General features: G+C 37.4%; 2 protein-coding genes across 2 annotated transcripts; one reads left to right on the plus strand and one right to left on the minus strand.

The window, feature by feature from the left end:
- Positions 1 to 3126: 3126 nt before the first annotated feature.
- Positions 3127 to 7437, plus strand: LOC131957877 (zinc metalloproteinase nas-13-like). Its single transcript, XM_059322688.1, has 3 exons — positions 3127 to 3292; positions 5379 to 5540; positions 6152 to 7437. The coding sequence occupies exons 1-3, from the start codon at positions 3236 to 3238 to the stop codon at positions 6908 to 6910; spliced, it is 978 nt and encodes a 325-aa protein (XP_059178671.1). The 5' UTR covers positions 3127 to 3235; the 3' UTR covers positions 6911 to 7437.
- A 4589-nt stretch (positions 7438 to 12026) lies between these two features.
- Positions 12027 to 14849, minus strand: LOC131957881 (bone morphogenetic protein 1-like). Its single transcript, XM_059322695.1, has 4 exons — positions 14793 to 14849; positions 13518 to 13688; positions 12495 to 12976; positions 12027 to 12075 (listed from the first exon to the last, which is right to left on the minus strand). Exons 1-4 carry the CDS (start codon positions 14847 to 14849, stop codon positions 12027 to 12029), a joined length of 759 nt encoding a protein of 252 aa, XP_059178678.1.
- Between the last annotated feature and the right edge of the window lie 374 nt (positions 14850 to 15223).

Here is a 15223-nt window from a genome sequence, read left to right on the forward strand (position 1 = left end):
GACTTTGTTGAAATCTTGGAAGAAAATATTCAAGCGCAGGAGAAGATAAATTTCATGAAAGTATACGAAGACGAAGCAGACATAACTGGTCCGTACGATTATCGCAGCATCATGCACTATTCCGGCAAAGAATTTTCTGCGAATAACAGAACCACGATCAGAACGAAGGACCCCACATATCAAAATGTAATAGGATCGGGCTATCACCTGAGTCGTTACGATATTGAAAAGGTCAACTTGATGTATTCATGTCCTAAACCAAACTAAAAGCCCAGCAAAAGACCAAGGAAGATGCGCAGAAATAGAAAAAATTAACAATGTATTTTTTTCGGCATTCTACCCCCCCCCCCCCCCCCCCCCGGTGCATTTAAAGGCCACTCCATCCCACTGCTAAAAATTGGAAAAATGTATAATTTATTTAACCCTTAAACTGAATGCAATAAAAAAATTAAGAGAATACTTTTGTCATTTATAAAAGCTTTGTTGTGTTTTTTAATGGTTGATAATTCAAGATAGTTATTCTCTGAAAACGTCGACTATACAAAAAATAGTATTTAATTTATACTCGCAAGGACAGTATGACCTTTTATTGGTCGGTGCTACCCAACAATATATCCTCTGGTTGTAACTGTAGGACATTATTTCCTCTGGCTAAAGTTATAGGACATTATGTCCTCTGATTGGTTGATCTACAGGACAGTATCTCCTCTAATCGAACCTACAAGACATCATGTCCTCTCATTGGTTGAAAGTCCTGTTTTTTCCGATTCGGTGACGCGTAAAACGGCAAAATTTTGATAAATCTGGATTTAGACTTTTTGCCCGATTAAAATAAGTTCCCTCATAAGTCCTTATATGATTTACTGAGGTGTAAAACGGTTAAAACTGTCAAACTTTTATATTATTTTTTTAGCAAGCTATCGATACTTCCTTAATACTCTGTAGCATATACGAGAAAGTAAAAAGATGAAGAAGATGATGAAGAAGAAGAAGGAAAGACAATTTCATGTCCTAAAATATGTTACTCTGACATGATAGGGAAAATTAAATTTGCTCCAATTTAAAATTAGACTCAAACGAAACCTTCATTTTATTTTAAATATATTCGATATAATACATAATTTTGTAATGGTAAGAAGGAGAGCATACAAAACAAATATAAAATAACACATTTTATTCAACTGAGTAATTATTCTAGAAATAATTTAAAATGTGGAATGTAATAACGGATATTTTTTTTTTCAATCTCATAGAAAACTGCTAATTAAAAATTGAAATTACCAGGATAATCTTACGTGGCTTGGTAAAGGAATTTAATATTTTATTATTACCCCTATACATAAGCTTGACACAGTGAGTTAAAGTGTATTCAGGATAAACCTCGCATTGACAAGTTATTAAATCTGTTATATCCCGGAATGCCAAATCTCTGATTCACCGAATGGGCTATGGCATGAAAATATAATCATGCATTTTCAACCATCAAAAGTAATCTTTAACTTACAAGATACAACACAATTCAAATTTAGTAAAGTAAATGATAAGTGGTCTTTTTTTAATTATTGGAGTTGTCGAAGATTCATTTCTTGTAATTGGTCGGCGTGGTCGAGTCGGTAAAGCTTATGGTAGCTAAACCCAAAATTTGTTCGAGTTCGAACCCTCGGGGCAGATGAGCCTCGTTAGCTGGGGACAGCCACTCTTCTAGGAGAGATAACTCCAAAATCAAACAAATGCTTCCTTCGTTGGACAAAGGCTGTGGAAGGGGATCTCTCCCAACACTAAAATTAAAAACGAAGAAGAATAAGATTGCTTGTAATTACTAAATGAATATTATTATTTGTAAATATTAGAAACAGGTTGTTTTTTTTTCAGTAAAACCCTATCTACTATAGCATTTTTAAGAAAAAAAGTTATTGGAGACAAATCGGATATTCTGATTTTCTGAATATCAAAACGTCCGAATATTAGTATTGTTTTTTTTCAAATAGCTGATTTTCCGAATATACGACATTTTTATGTAAGCTAGCCAATATTCCGACAGTATGATAATAGATAATCTTATATTCGAAAACTTCGATACTCAACAAAATTGATCCAACAGCCTGATATTCGGAAAGTCTGTTATTCGGAAAATATTCGGACAATCATAGATTCAGAAAGTTTCTAGACTGATCATTAAGTTGGGTGGGGTTTGGGCAATCGTCATACACGTGATCTAGCAATAAGTAACAGAAATTTTTTAATTAGTAAAATAGCATGGCTGGTCCCATGCGGGTTAATATAGTTGTTTATTACATACGTGTAGCTGTACAGGCGGTGTGGAGATGTAGGGGGATGGGGGGTGGGACCTAAAGATTATATGTAGGTAAACGGCAGACATAGACATCTTAGACAGCGGCGTAGTTAGGGTTAGGGTTTAGTTAGATTTTAGTTTGGAGCAATAGCTTGGGCTTACATTCTATGTGTGGTATAGATCTACACACATTCACAGACACACACACAAACTGACACACACACACACACACATAGACACGCACGCATATCATCTTTGCCAGTTCCTGCCCAAGACACATGGGTCAGATGAAGAGGAGTTCATTAGCTTCACATACCTTGGCAAATGAAGGGATGGTGTGGTCAGCAATATGACCATCCGCCTTTACTTTCCCTTACGTTAGTTAACTAACCATGAGAGCTGGGTGGACTCGGGGACAATTTACTGATTTGAACCAGGATTCGAACTCGAGACTTTCCGGTTAGTAGTTAAGCTCTCTACTGATAGACCACGGAGTCCCATGCACACACACGCACACACACACACACACACACACACACATATATATATATATATATATATATATATATATATATATATATATATATATATATATATATATATATATATATACATATATATATATATATATATATATATGTATATATGTATATATATATATACCTACGTATATAGTTTGTAACGTTTATTTCATTCTTAAATGTGGCCAACACGTCAAAAATTTTGTAGAGATTGCAACATTTTGACATTTAGAAAGATGAGCTACGCCTATGATACATAATGGACACGTATTACGGTACGTTATTTTCTGTCTCTTACATTTCCACGTTACAAAATACACGGCTGCTTTAGCTTAGAGCGCTGATGTAGAGATTCAGTGACTCTAGTTACATTAATTCAAGAAACAGTGATCGTCAAACCTCACCAAACTATTGAAGCGCAATGTCCAACGAAGGATTTCTTATCATGTTCCTGCTTGCTATCCTTGCTTATGTCGCGGTAAGTTATTTTATAAAAGTATTTTGTATACCATTGTACATTGACTATACCGTGTACGGTCAGTTCTCATTAACTTGATGACAATGGTGCGGGTTAGTCTAGTTGATGACAGTGGTGTTGGTAGGTCAAGTTGATGACAATAGGGTTGGTCAAGTTGATGACAATGGGGTTGGTCAAGTTGATGAGAATGGGGTTGGTCAAGTTGATGACAGTGGTGTGGGTTGGTCAAGTTGATGACAGTGGTGCGGGTTGGTCAAGTTGATGACAGTGGTGTGGGTTGGTCAAGTTGATGAAAGTGGTGCGGGTTGGTCAAGTTGATGAAAGTGGTGCGGGTCGGTCAAGTTGATGAAAGTGGTGCGGGTTGGTCAAGTTGATGACAGTGGTGTGGGTTGGTCAAGTTGATGACAATGGTGCGGGTTGGTCAAGTTGATGACAGTGGTGTGGGTTGGTCAAGTTGATGAAAGTGGTGCGGGTTGGTCAAGTTGATGAAAGTGGTGCGGGTTGGTCAAGTTGATGAAAGTGGTGCGGGTTGGTCAAGTTGATGAAAGTGGTGCGGGTTGGTCAAGTTGATGAAAGTGGTGCGGGTTGGTCAAGTTGATGAAAGTGGTGCGGGTTGGTCAAGTTGATGAAAGTGGTGCGGGTTGGTCAAGTTGATGAAAGTGGTGCGGGTCGGTCAAGTTGATGAAAGTGGTGCGGGTTGGTCAAGTTGATGACAATGGTGCGGGTTGGTCAAGTTGATGATGACAATGGTGCGGGTTGGTGAATTTACTTTCACCATGTGTCTTACAATTTGGAAATTTTACGTGAGATTTAAACATTGTTCTGTGTGGTTGAATGTTAGTGTGCTTCATTTTTAACCAGATAAATACGAGTTCGGTTAATGCAATTCGTGAAATATTCGACGCGGTTCTACAGTTGTGTAGCTAGAATCGGTGCCATTAAGAACCACCCATAAACAGATTAACTCTATTATAATATTGGTAATTTGGTCCACAGCAATGTGTTTTAGTGTTGTTGTTTTTTTTCAAGTTTTTTCTTTTTTTATAGTTGTAATTTTTAAATGGGATATCCTTTAACTCCAAAACTATTACGTGTTAACATGTAACGCGCCATAGGGTCCTTTGAACAAGACTTAATCCTGCGTTTCTTTGTCTACCAAAGATCAATTTAAAAAGTTGATTTCATAGCCCTATCCATAGAGCATAGCCCATAGCCCATAGCCCATAGCCCATAGCCCATAGCCCATAGCCCATAGCCCATAGCCCATAGCCCATAGCCCATAGCCCATAGCCCATAGCCCATAGCCCATAGCCCATAGCCCATAGCCCATAGCCCATAGCCCATAGCCCATAGCCCATAGCCCATAGCCCATAGCCCATAGCCCATAGCCCATAGCCCATAGCCCATAGCCCATAGCCCATAGCCCATAGCCCATAGCCCATAGCCCATAGCCCATAGCCCATAGCCCATAGCCCATAGCCCATAGCCCATAGCCCATAGCCCATAGCCCATAGCCCATAGCCCATAGCCCATAGCCCATAGCCCATAGCCCATAGCCCATAGCCCATAGCCCATAGCCCATAGCCCATAGCCCTAGCCCTAGCCCTAGCCCTAGCCCTAGCCCTAGCCCTAGCCCTAGCCCTAGCCCTAGCCCTAGCCCTAGCCCTAGCCCTAGCCCTAGCCCTAGCCCTAGCCCTAGCCCTAGCCCTAGCCCTAGCCCTAGCCCTAGCCCTAGCCCTAGCCCTAGCCCTAGCCCTAGCCCTAGCCCTAGCCCTAGCCCTAGCCCTAGCCCTAGCCCTAGCCCTAGCCCTAGCCCTAGCCCTAGCCCTAGCCCTAGCCCTAGCCCTAGCCCTAGCCCTAGCCCTAGCCCTAGCCCTAGCCCTAGCCCTAGCCCTAGCCCTAGCCCTAGCCCTAGACCTAGCCCTAGCCCTAGCCCTAGCCCTAGCCCTAGCCCTAGCCCTAGCCCTAGCCCTAGCCCTAGCCCTAGCCCTAGCCCTAGCCCTAGCCCTAGCCCCACCCCTAGCCCCAACCTAAACCAGTCCTCGTCCTATCCATACCCCCCACACCAATATATCATCTCTTTCAGGTACTCGTCGAATCACAAAACGCATCAGGTCAAACGATGGACGAGGTCATCGCCGGCAGGGCAGTCAGGAACAAGAGATGCACTGAGTACGCTAAGGAAGACTACCCCATGCGTCAAGAGCTGGACATCCTGCTGTCCCGGGGAATATGGCGAACACCCCCGGTAAGGCCCAGAAAGGTTTTTTTAATAAATCTATTTTACATTTAAATTTATTAAGGTATCATTTGTTAGGGAACGTTTAGTCGGATGATAGAGCTTACGAGTGCCAACTCAAAAGGGTCGAGTTCGAAATTGGATTTCTTGAGTCTACTGTATGCATTAAACGATTATTGAAACGGAAGAACTCTTTGCCTTGTATCTTGGTAAAATACAAATCAAGATGAGATTGTTCAAGTTTAAAATTAAAACACTCTTAACGATTTTAAGGTACACTACTAATATTATAATTTGGAACACGGACGTATTAAATATATACACTTAATTCGTTTTCTAACTTGCTGTATATACATACATCTTTCTCTCTGTCTTTCTATCTCTCTCTCCCTCTCTCTCTCTCTCTCTCTCTCTCTCTCTCTATATATATATATATATATATATATATATATATATATATATATATATATATATTGATTTTATTTTTTATTTTTGTTCCGAATTACTGTCTTACAAGTAGAAGGCGGTATTAAAATTAATAAAAAGACAAATTTGTATTTGTTTGAAATGAAGCTCAATGTTGTTAACCCTGTTTTAGAGCAGTTTTTATGTTCCCCTAGGCAACCCACACTATGTCTATGGACAAGAATACAGAAGAAGCGCCGAGACGTAAAAAAAGAAATGCCGTAATAAACACGGACATGCATTGGCGACAAAATGCTATTCCTTATAGAATAGATCCTACATTCACCGACAGAGAAAAAAACAGAATCACCACAGCCATCAAAGAATGGACGAGGTATACCTGTGTCAGAATGTGGCAGGCAAGCAAAGTGAACACTGATTTGATTTACTTCGCGAAAAATCCATACTACTGCGAATCAAACGTGGGGAGGGTAGAGGGGCTACAGCGGATTCAGTTGACCCACAACTGCACGCGGAAATCTACCGTAGCGCATGAGATTGGGCATGCATTGGGGCTCCAACACGAACACATGCGCGCGGACAGAGACAAGTACGTTGAAATAGTTTGGAACAATATTGAGGTTGGGATGGTTTATGCTTTTGATATAGTGCCCCACGACGATTTTACCTCCATTGGCCCTTACGATTACCTTAGCATCATGCACTACGGTCCAACCTATATGTCTGGGAATGGTGGAGTCACGATAAAAACAAAGGACCCTAAGTTCCAGGATAAAATTGGTTTAACCAAGCGGGTGAGCTTTCATGATTATATGAAAATCAACCACTTGTATAAATGCGCGGACCATTGCTCGAAATCACGGAAATGCCCTGAGGGTGCGTTTAAAGGCAAAGATTGCAAATGTTGGTGTCAAGGGAGCTACAGATTCCCCATCAAACTTTGCGGAACGTAAATTCGCGATTTTTTTTTTTGGAATACTCGCATCATTTGATGCAATCTTTGTTTTATGCTCAAAATTTGATTTTTATCTTAAGGTATCAATCCATGACACGAATTTTAGATCTTGAATTAAATTTTAAATATTTAAAATCTATCTTTAAAAAAAAATCCCTCTCTTCGCCGATCACAAAGGTTTGAATTCAGATTGCGAAACATTGCCGAATTAAAATTAATGTTTTTTTTTTGGAATTTACATCAGCTTTACGGCTACCGGGGTATTAACTTATAATGGTTAATTGCATAATTAGTCATTAATTACCGCTAAAATTTCGTCAATTTACTTTTCATTTTAGTATTCTTTAAAAAGATAGTCCACAATACTAAAGTGTAGACAGAAAAAGTATGGGCTAGAGTTTTAGAAATTTGCTTCAAGTAACTTTGACAACAAAATAAAGTTTGAATATGTAATATATTTAAAAATAAAAAATAAACTCAATCTTAATTACAAAAATAGTTCAAATTAACTACGTTACAAGACAAGGAATTTTCCCGAATTTTCTCAAATACTATAAAGTATTTTGTATATGAAAGTGAAGAAGTTTTTTAATCACATAAATAAACAGTAAGCATTATATGTGTATTGATGGACTCCTTAATCTTTTGTTTTGTTTTATAATTTTGTGCTTTTATCTGTTCATCTTCGTTGTTTTTATTTCTAGCATTTATAGTTTACTGTTTCGTTTAAATTATATAAACCTGTCTTTAACTTAAAGGTTTTGATGTATCTGTTAAGTTTGATATGAATATAATTTCGGCCATTGCTTATGTTCAATTAAATGCGTTTTACTTGAAATAATTGAATTAAAAACATTGGGTTCAGACTAAATGTGTTATGTAGTATGTGTTTCTATAAAGTTTTTATAAAGTGGTTTGAGTTTTGTTATGTATTATGTTAATTACCCCTTACCCAAGCCAGACTGGCAAGCATAGAAGTACTCAGTCCTGAAAACATTTCTTTGGTTATAGACAAGAATTGTTCTTTGTTTCTGTTTGCGTTCTAAAACGTGTAGAGCAGCAACAATATCGCATTTGTGTCTTTCTTTGGCCGGCTTTCTTAGTCGCCTAAAATAACAAAGAAGTTCGTCCCATAGAACAATTCCGATCGACTATGACTTCTATAGAGGGACGGCGTGGTCAAAAGTACAGCTTACGCTTGCTAGACCCCATAGTTTCGAGTTCGGATCTTAGGGTGGAGCCTAATGGACTTCCACTCAGCTTTGATGGGTACCTGACCTAAGTTGGAGAAACAAGGGCGGTTCGGTGTATTGTTGAAAACTTTCCCCCTTGTATGCCGAGATAATCGAAAATGATAATCTCTACTTCATCTCCCCATGTGTCTTGGGCACAAACGGGACAAGATGGTGATGATGATTTCTATTACGTGACTGTGTGATCGAGTGGTAGGGTATGGCTTCTGTACCCGATAGTCAAAGATTTGAGAGACCATCAAGCAATGATTGGTATCTGACTCAAGCTAACAACACTATCTCTTTTCTGTATATGCTTAGTTTCATAGTTTAATTTTTCTAATAGAAACAAAAGAGCAGGATAAGGGTTATTATTACTGCATAGTATACATAAATTTATTATTTATAAAAAGTACAGTAATGTGACGAACAAACTTAATAAAAGACTATTTTTGAAATATTATTAAATGTGTCTTTTTAACGCTGACGGATTATCTTCTTTGATATAAAAATAGATTTGCTATGTGCAAACATTACAACTGAAGTTCAAAGCTGTATTTCTTTTATTGTGAGTCTAAATCAGCTTGTTATAAACACACTTTTATTAAAACTCCACTATGGCTAATTACGTTGAACATGTCATTGGACCCACACATTGTCACGACAACCTGCCCAATATTTCTTTGTTCTCTCTTCTAAAAATAGTATGTTCCATAGCATATTTACATCTACTCGTCGAATCCCGCATCAAATGAACAAAGAGATAACTATTTAGGGCAATAAACTGAGCTACTTGTTACATATTTTAACCGCTTTCGCATAGGGCCAATATTTTCAATTTATAGGAGTGCAGTGGAAGCTTAATGAGTGATATACAGTTTTAATTAAAATAGTTGATTAAAAAAACTAATCACTACATGTATGCGATAACCAATAAACATATTAATAAACATACATATAGAAACGTGCTACATGCGATTCAATATCTTATATATCTCGGTGATTGTAATCAAACAGGGATTATATTATTGCAGTAGTAACATGTTGTAATAAAACGTGTATGGTTATACATATTACTTCTTGTTATCGTGTACATGAAACTTTACCACTCGTTATATGGTTTACAAATGTTTACAACTCTATAGTTAAGTATAAAAAATAATTGACTACACTATATATTGAGTAAAAAAATAATACCTCTCGTGATATTGTCTACATAACGTTACCACTAATTATATTGCGAACACAACTTCATGACGTGCTATCTTGTGTACAAAACTTTCACATTCGTTATCTTGTGTACAAAACTTTCACATTCGTTATCTTGTGTAGAAAAAAAATACCACTCTTGATATTGTGTACACAAAAGTTGACCACTCTATATTTGCATTAAAACTTTACCACTCTATATAATGTGTACAAAACTACCTCCCGTTATCGTGTGTACAAGCCTTTACATATCGGGATATTGTGTAAACCCTTTACTACTCTATACATTGTGTACAAAACCTTACCGTTCATTATCGTGTGTACACTACTTTACTATTTGCATTTTGTTACAATATTGTATACCTGCGTGTAGAATAATAGTAAGCTGCTTGAAATTGTTTATTTACCTGAAGGTATAATTAAATAACAATTTATAACTGTATTACTACGTGGCAAATACTCATCTAATGTAAGGATAACACGATAAACATATGCAGGTTATAAAAATTTGTCTTTTGTTTCTTATATTTTCCAATATTATGTGGACATTTTATAATGATGAATTGGGTACGTGGCAAATACGTTAAAAGATGAGTTAGCTTTGGGTTAGAGGCTAGGGCTAGAGTAGTTATCAAAGCGACGATATATATATATATATATATATATATATATATATATATATATATATATATATATATATATATATATATATATATATATATATATATATGTATATATATATATGGATATATATAGATATATAGATATATACATAAATATATATATATATATATATATATATATATATATAAATATATATATATATATATATGTATGTATGTATATATATACATATATATATATACATATATATATACATATATATATATATAAGGTTACTTGAACACGTTCACACACTGAACCGTCATCCAGATTGAGCTGCTTTGTGAGAATGATCTGGAATTGTGCACCTGATACATAAACAACATCTACTTATTTCGAAACACCTGTAATTTTCATCAGACGGCTGAAATAGAATTACATTGAGGAGATGGGATTAGTTGTATCACACACTGTTAAAATCGACGAACATAACTGCGCTAAAATGGAACACTCAAGTTAGCAGGAAAAAGCATCCCACAAACACCTTCGTCGTTAGCCCCCAAAGAAAAGCCAGGTGTTATTAATTAATTAAACTGATGATCATTATGATGATACGATTTTTATGATTTTTATTCGAACTATATGAAACAATAAAAAAGCAATTGTCATTAATTTAAAAAAGGACCTCTGTTGATGATTTTTTATTTTATTTTTTATGAAGCCAACAATGCTTATCTGTTTGTTAAATCTGTATATAAATCTAGCTACTCTTTCAAAGATTACAATAAAACGTTTAACTACATTTGCTTAACCATGTGTCCATAATTCAAATTGGTCAAATTTGTTTAATGCTTCTAAATAGTAAACGCTTAACTATTTATTATTTTTCTATACTTCTCTCTGGTCTAAACTTTTATTTTATAATGCTTTGAAATAGTGAAAGTATTTTACTGGCCATAGGCATAAAAATGCCTAAGCACAGTTAGGGATAGTTTGGAAGCACCGACTAAAAACAAACACAGAAGATTACTGGTCAATGTTTATAATGGAAACTCCGAGGACTAAATTTTAAGGAATCGCCTAAAACCGACGACTATGTGGATGTGTGTTAGCTGCCCTGAGCTCTACAAGGGTTCGTTCCACTGAAATGATGATGATGCATGTTTTGATATAACTGTTTTGTTTACTCAAGGTTTTAATAAAGTCCCCTTTTAAACCTGACGGTCTACGGGCAGGTGAAGTAGAGTTTACCTGTTTCTGTGACCTCGGCATATGAAGAGAATAGTGTGGTCAGCACTATGCCAAGCCGCCTTTACTTTCCCTAACGTGAGTTAGGTACCCATCAGAGCTGTGTGGACTCACGGACGGTCTACTGACTTGAACCAGATAAGAATTCGAGACTTTCTAGCCCTTTACCGCTAAGCCACCCCGTCTCAGGTTTCAATGTTACCTTTAAATTGACTGAGTTTCAATGTCTTTGTTCCTCTAAGTTTCATGTTTATTTTTTTAAACCATTTCAGCATTCTCCCTTCAATTAACACTATCAAAATGTCAATTAAACATTTTTAAAGTAAAATTTATTTTAAGAAATTAAAGGATACATCCTTATTTGTGCCAAATTATTTAAATTTACATAGTACTATTCAATGTACCATTCATAGTTACGTTACGTTTGCCTGTCGTCCCTACTGGGACATAGGCCGCTGACAAGAGCTTTCCAGACGTCTCTGTCCAGGGCTAGTCTCTCCAACTGTCCCCAGGTGTATCCGATCTTCTTGGTGTCTTCTTCCAGGTCACGTCTCCAGGTCTTTCTTGGTCAGCCTCTCCTCCTCCTGCCTGGTGGATTCCAGGTGAGGGCCTGTCTTGTTTTGACTATTCATATTACTTAATTGTAAAGGGACCGTGAGGGGCCTAAGCAGTAAAGCCCTAAGCTGCAAACCCGAAGGTCTCTAGTTCGAATCAGAGTCTAAGTAATTACAACGTCCCTGAGTCCACCCAGCTCTGATAAGTACCTAACTCGTGTTGGAGAAATAAACTCTGGCTGGGCAAAGTGCGGATCACACCTTCACTTCATATGCCGAGGTCAAGAATCATGAACTCTACTTCAATTGCCCAATGGCTGTAAAAGTGAATAGTTCAAATTATGATAACAAACTATAGATGACATACATTTCCATGCACATATGATCATGGATTTTATTTTAAATTAGATTAATGATGAAAACTCTTTATCAATAATAACTATTTTCAATCGTTTATTATTGGATCGAATCGCAAGCTTGGACAGTGACTGTTCCGTTTCCCGGACACCAACATTTGCAGTTTTTCCCAACGAACGCTTCCTCCGGACAGACTCGCTTTTTGATGCAAAGTTCGTCGCATTTATACAACAAATTCGCGGCTTTAATGTCGTAAAAGCTTAACCCAGGCACCCATCCAATCAGCTTTTGATACGCTGGGTCCTTGGTCTTTATCGTGAGTTTCTTATTGTTACTCAGCTCGTTTTGAGTGTAATGCATGATACTTAAATAATCATACGGGCCCGTGATTGTAACATTTTCCGGTAGTTGTTTCTCGAAGTTTTTCTTCAACTTCTTGTCAACGTTCGGTAAAATAATTTCAACGTAGTCGTCCCTGTCCGGACGGTTGTGTTCGTGATAAAATCCAATGGTGTGTCCAATCTCATGCAGTATAAGATCTTTACTGCTGCAGTTGTCCGTTAAGACTATACTTTGTGGACCGCCTTTCATGCCCACAACCGCGCTACAATCATTCCCTTTTTTAATCTTTACATAATTAACATCCGATTCTTTCGCTTTCTTTATTTTAATACATGTGTAGTTTCTCCATTCTTTGATGGCTTTCTTGATTTCTTTCCGTTGTGTTCTGGTAAAATGGGTTTTGAATATTTTGAAGGGTATTGTTTTGTTGGGCCAGATGTGTTTGGGGTCTTTAATAACCATTCTCTTCTTAAGTTTGGTTTCTGTAGTGCTAGTGATCTCATCCATAATAAATGGTTTCTAGAGTAAATAAATATTAAGAGTATCACAAAAAAGGCATAGATCCATAGTTGTTTTATTTAATCAAATTTCTAATTATTGTTGACTAAGTTTTTTCATTTTTTTTAACATTATAAACTTTATGAGTGAAACTTAAAACTAGCCTATAAACTATGAGATACTAAGGGCTATGAACAAAACAAACACATAATGTTATTAAGTAAAGTAAAAGTGAAGTTTCCTTTTCAAACCTCACGGTCTATAGGGCAAGTGAAGTAGAGTTCACTTGTTTCTGTGACCTCGCCATATGAAGAGATAGTGTGGTCAGCACTATGCCCAGCCGCCTTTACTTTCCCTCACGTGAGTTAGGCACTCATCAGAGTTGGGTGAACTCGGGGACGTACTATTGACTTGAACCCGTGATTCAAAATCGAGACTTTCTGACAATCAGTCGTACGTTCTCATTATTAAGTAGGTCTATATAAAATTTTGACATGTTCCCGTAAAGTGGTCACAGTTTCAACCCTATGGATGTTTAGTAAAAGACAAGTGATGTTGTTACCTGTTGAGAGTTCGTGTCTAGTGGTGGCAATGCTATTTCTTGCTCGTTACGCACATTGTCGTTGTTGGTGTTGTTGTTGTTGTTGTGCCCTGCACCACTTTGACCCGTAGATGCACCATCTGTCAGCTCAACTATGGTCGCATCGCTCGTCTGCTCTGACGTCACGAGTACCTGAGCAACGTTTAATTCACATGTTAAAACATAGGAGAATAGTGTGAATCGTCGAAGAAAGATTCATATAATATTGTTTATGTCATATGAAGCCTATCATCCCAAGACAAGGTGGATAGCTCTACTGTTCAAGGTCACTACTAACGCTGTAAAAAGGTCATCCGCCTCAGGAAATATAAACGTACCCTAAACCCTTAGTGATTAGTATTGTGTGCAGACATACACAGTAGGTTTGTTGTTGCTAGTTTGTTCATTACCAGTGTGCTGCTTTAAACATCAAGAAGACGAAATTGTCCATACGGCTGGTGAAGTAGAGTTGGTGAATTATCTATTACTAACCACAGCCCTAATCCTAACTCGTGTGGTGGGGGGGGGGGGTGGGGCTCGTCCCTAGATATGTTCCATAATATAAGAAGGCGTGGTCTTTGTAAATGTTATACACTGGTTCACTGGTTATGACGGTGTGTCAACATATAGTATTGTCCTATACAATATCATCAAGAGAGCTAAACTATAAAATAATCTACATTCTCCACCCACTAAAAAACGACTGATACAATAAATGTTAACTAGAGCTTCAGTTTTCTGCCATAGCTAATTTTATTCACGACAAACTGTGTAGTCGTACAGTAATAAAGATTGTTCATGTCCAACATAATTGATTTAAACTTGTAACACGTGTTAGAATTTTAAAAAGAAATAAAACCACACTAAGCGATTTTTGCTTAATACAAAACAATATTGATTAACAAAGTGTAACATGTGGGTGCGAAATTAATATTGCTGGTTTGTCTTTACAAATATATGTGACGATTATGGTCTGGTCAAGATAATTCATTACCCCCCCCCCCCCCCGACTATTTCACTGGTGCTCACAAAATTCCAACAACTGGACCCCTAGCCAATAGAAATTCCCCCCCCCCCCCCCACCCCCTCTAATATTTAATCCACGCATGCCATTCCCCCATGGCTATGTACAATGTTGAGACGGCTTTGTCCGAAAGTCGTCTTATTGTGGCCAATCATCGATACAAATCATCTGAAGCATGCATCTCCTTCTTTTATCTGAGGCTAAATAATAAAACTAGATCAAACAATACTTACTGCACCAGATACAACTTCCGTTAGCAGTAGCAAAATAAAAGATCCAGTACTCAACATCTTGCTGAAGTTGGCTGTTTTTATATTCTTTACTCACAGTTAGATACCCTTATCAGCTGTTTTATGCACTTTGTTATAACGGTATACGGCTCTCTAAGCTGTATACGGCGTCTCGTTATTTGAGATTGGAAAAAAAGTAGCTGACAGATTGTGTTTATGCTACGTGTAACAAAGGTGTAGACAGTTCTCCAAAGTGCTGTAGGGAAGATGGAGATTGTGTCAGGTGGCTTTAGTTGCTGTTCATTAATATAAACTGTACAAGAAGAACTTGATTAAAAATTAAAGTATCGGCCAAGGCAGCTTTATTGTACTTCGGAGTTTGCCTTGTTGAGGCCTGTCTGGCTGATGGGAGACACTCCTTGAGCCGGTGATGT

The sequence above is a fragment of the Physella acuta genome, unplaced genomic scaffold (assembly GCF_028476545.2).
Source record: "Physella acuta isolate Inbredline_101_S28 unplaced genomic scaffold, ASM2847654v3 ptg001275l, whole genome shotgun sequence".
In the NCBI taxonomy this organism is placed as follows: domain Eukaryota; kingdom Metazoa; phylum Mollusca; class Gastropoda; family Physidae; genus Physella; species Physella acuta.

Bases quoted from the DNA above. Each gene is read 5' to 3' on its own strand.
- LOC131957877 (XM_059322688.1), top strand. From the start codon at position 3,236: ATGTCCAACGAAGGATTTCTTATCATGTTCCTGCTTGCTATCCTTGCT. The intron at 3,293-5,378 runs GTAAGTTATTTT...CATCTCTTTCAG, and splicing joins CTATCCTTGCTTATGTCGCG to GTACTCGTCGAATCACAAAA. The intron at 5,541-6,151 runs GTAAGGCCCAGA...ATGTTCCCCTAG, and splicing joins GAATATGGCGAACACCCCCG to GCAACCCACACTATGTCTAT.
- LOC131957881 (XM_059322695.1), bottom strand. From the start codon at position 14,849: ATGTTGAGTACTGGATCTTTTATTTTGCTACTGCTAACGGAAGTTGTA. The intron at 12,977-13,517 runs GTAACAACATCA...TATTTACTCTAG, and splicing joins TAGACACGAACTCTCAACAG to AAACCATTTATTATGGATGA. The intron at 12,076-12,494 runs GTATGATTATTT...TCACTTTTACAG, and splicing joins AATGTTACAATCACGGGCCC to CCATTGGGCAATTGAAGTAG.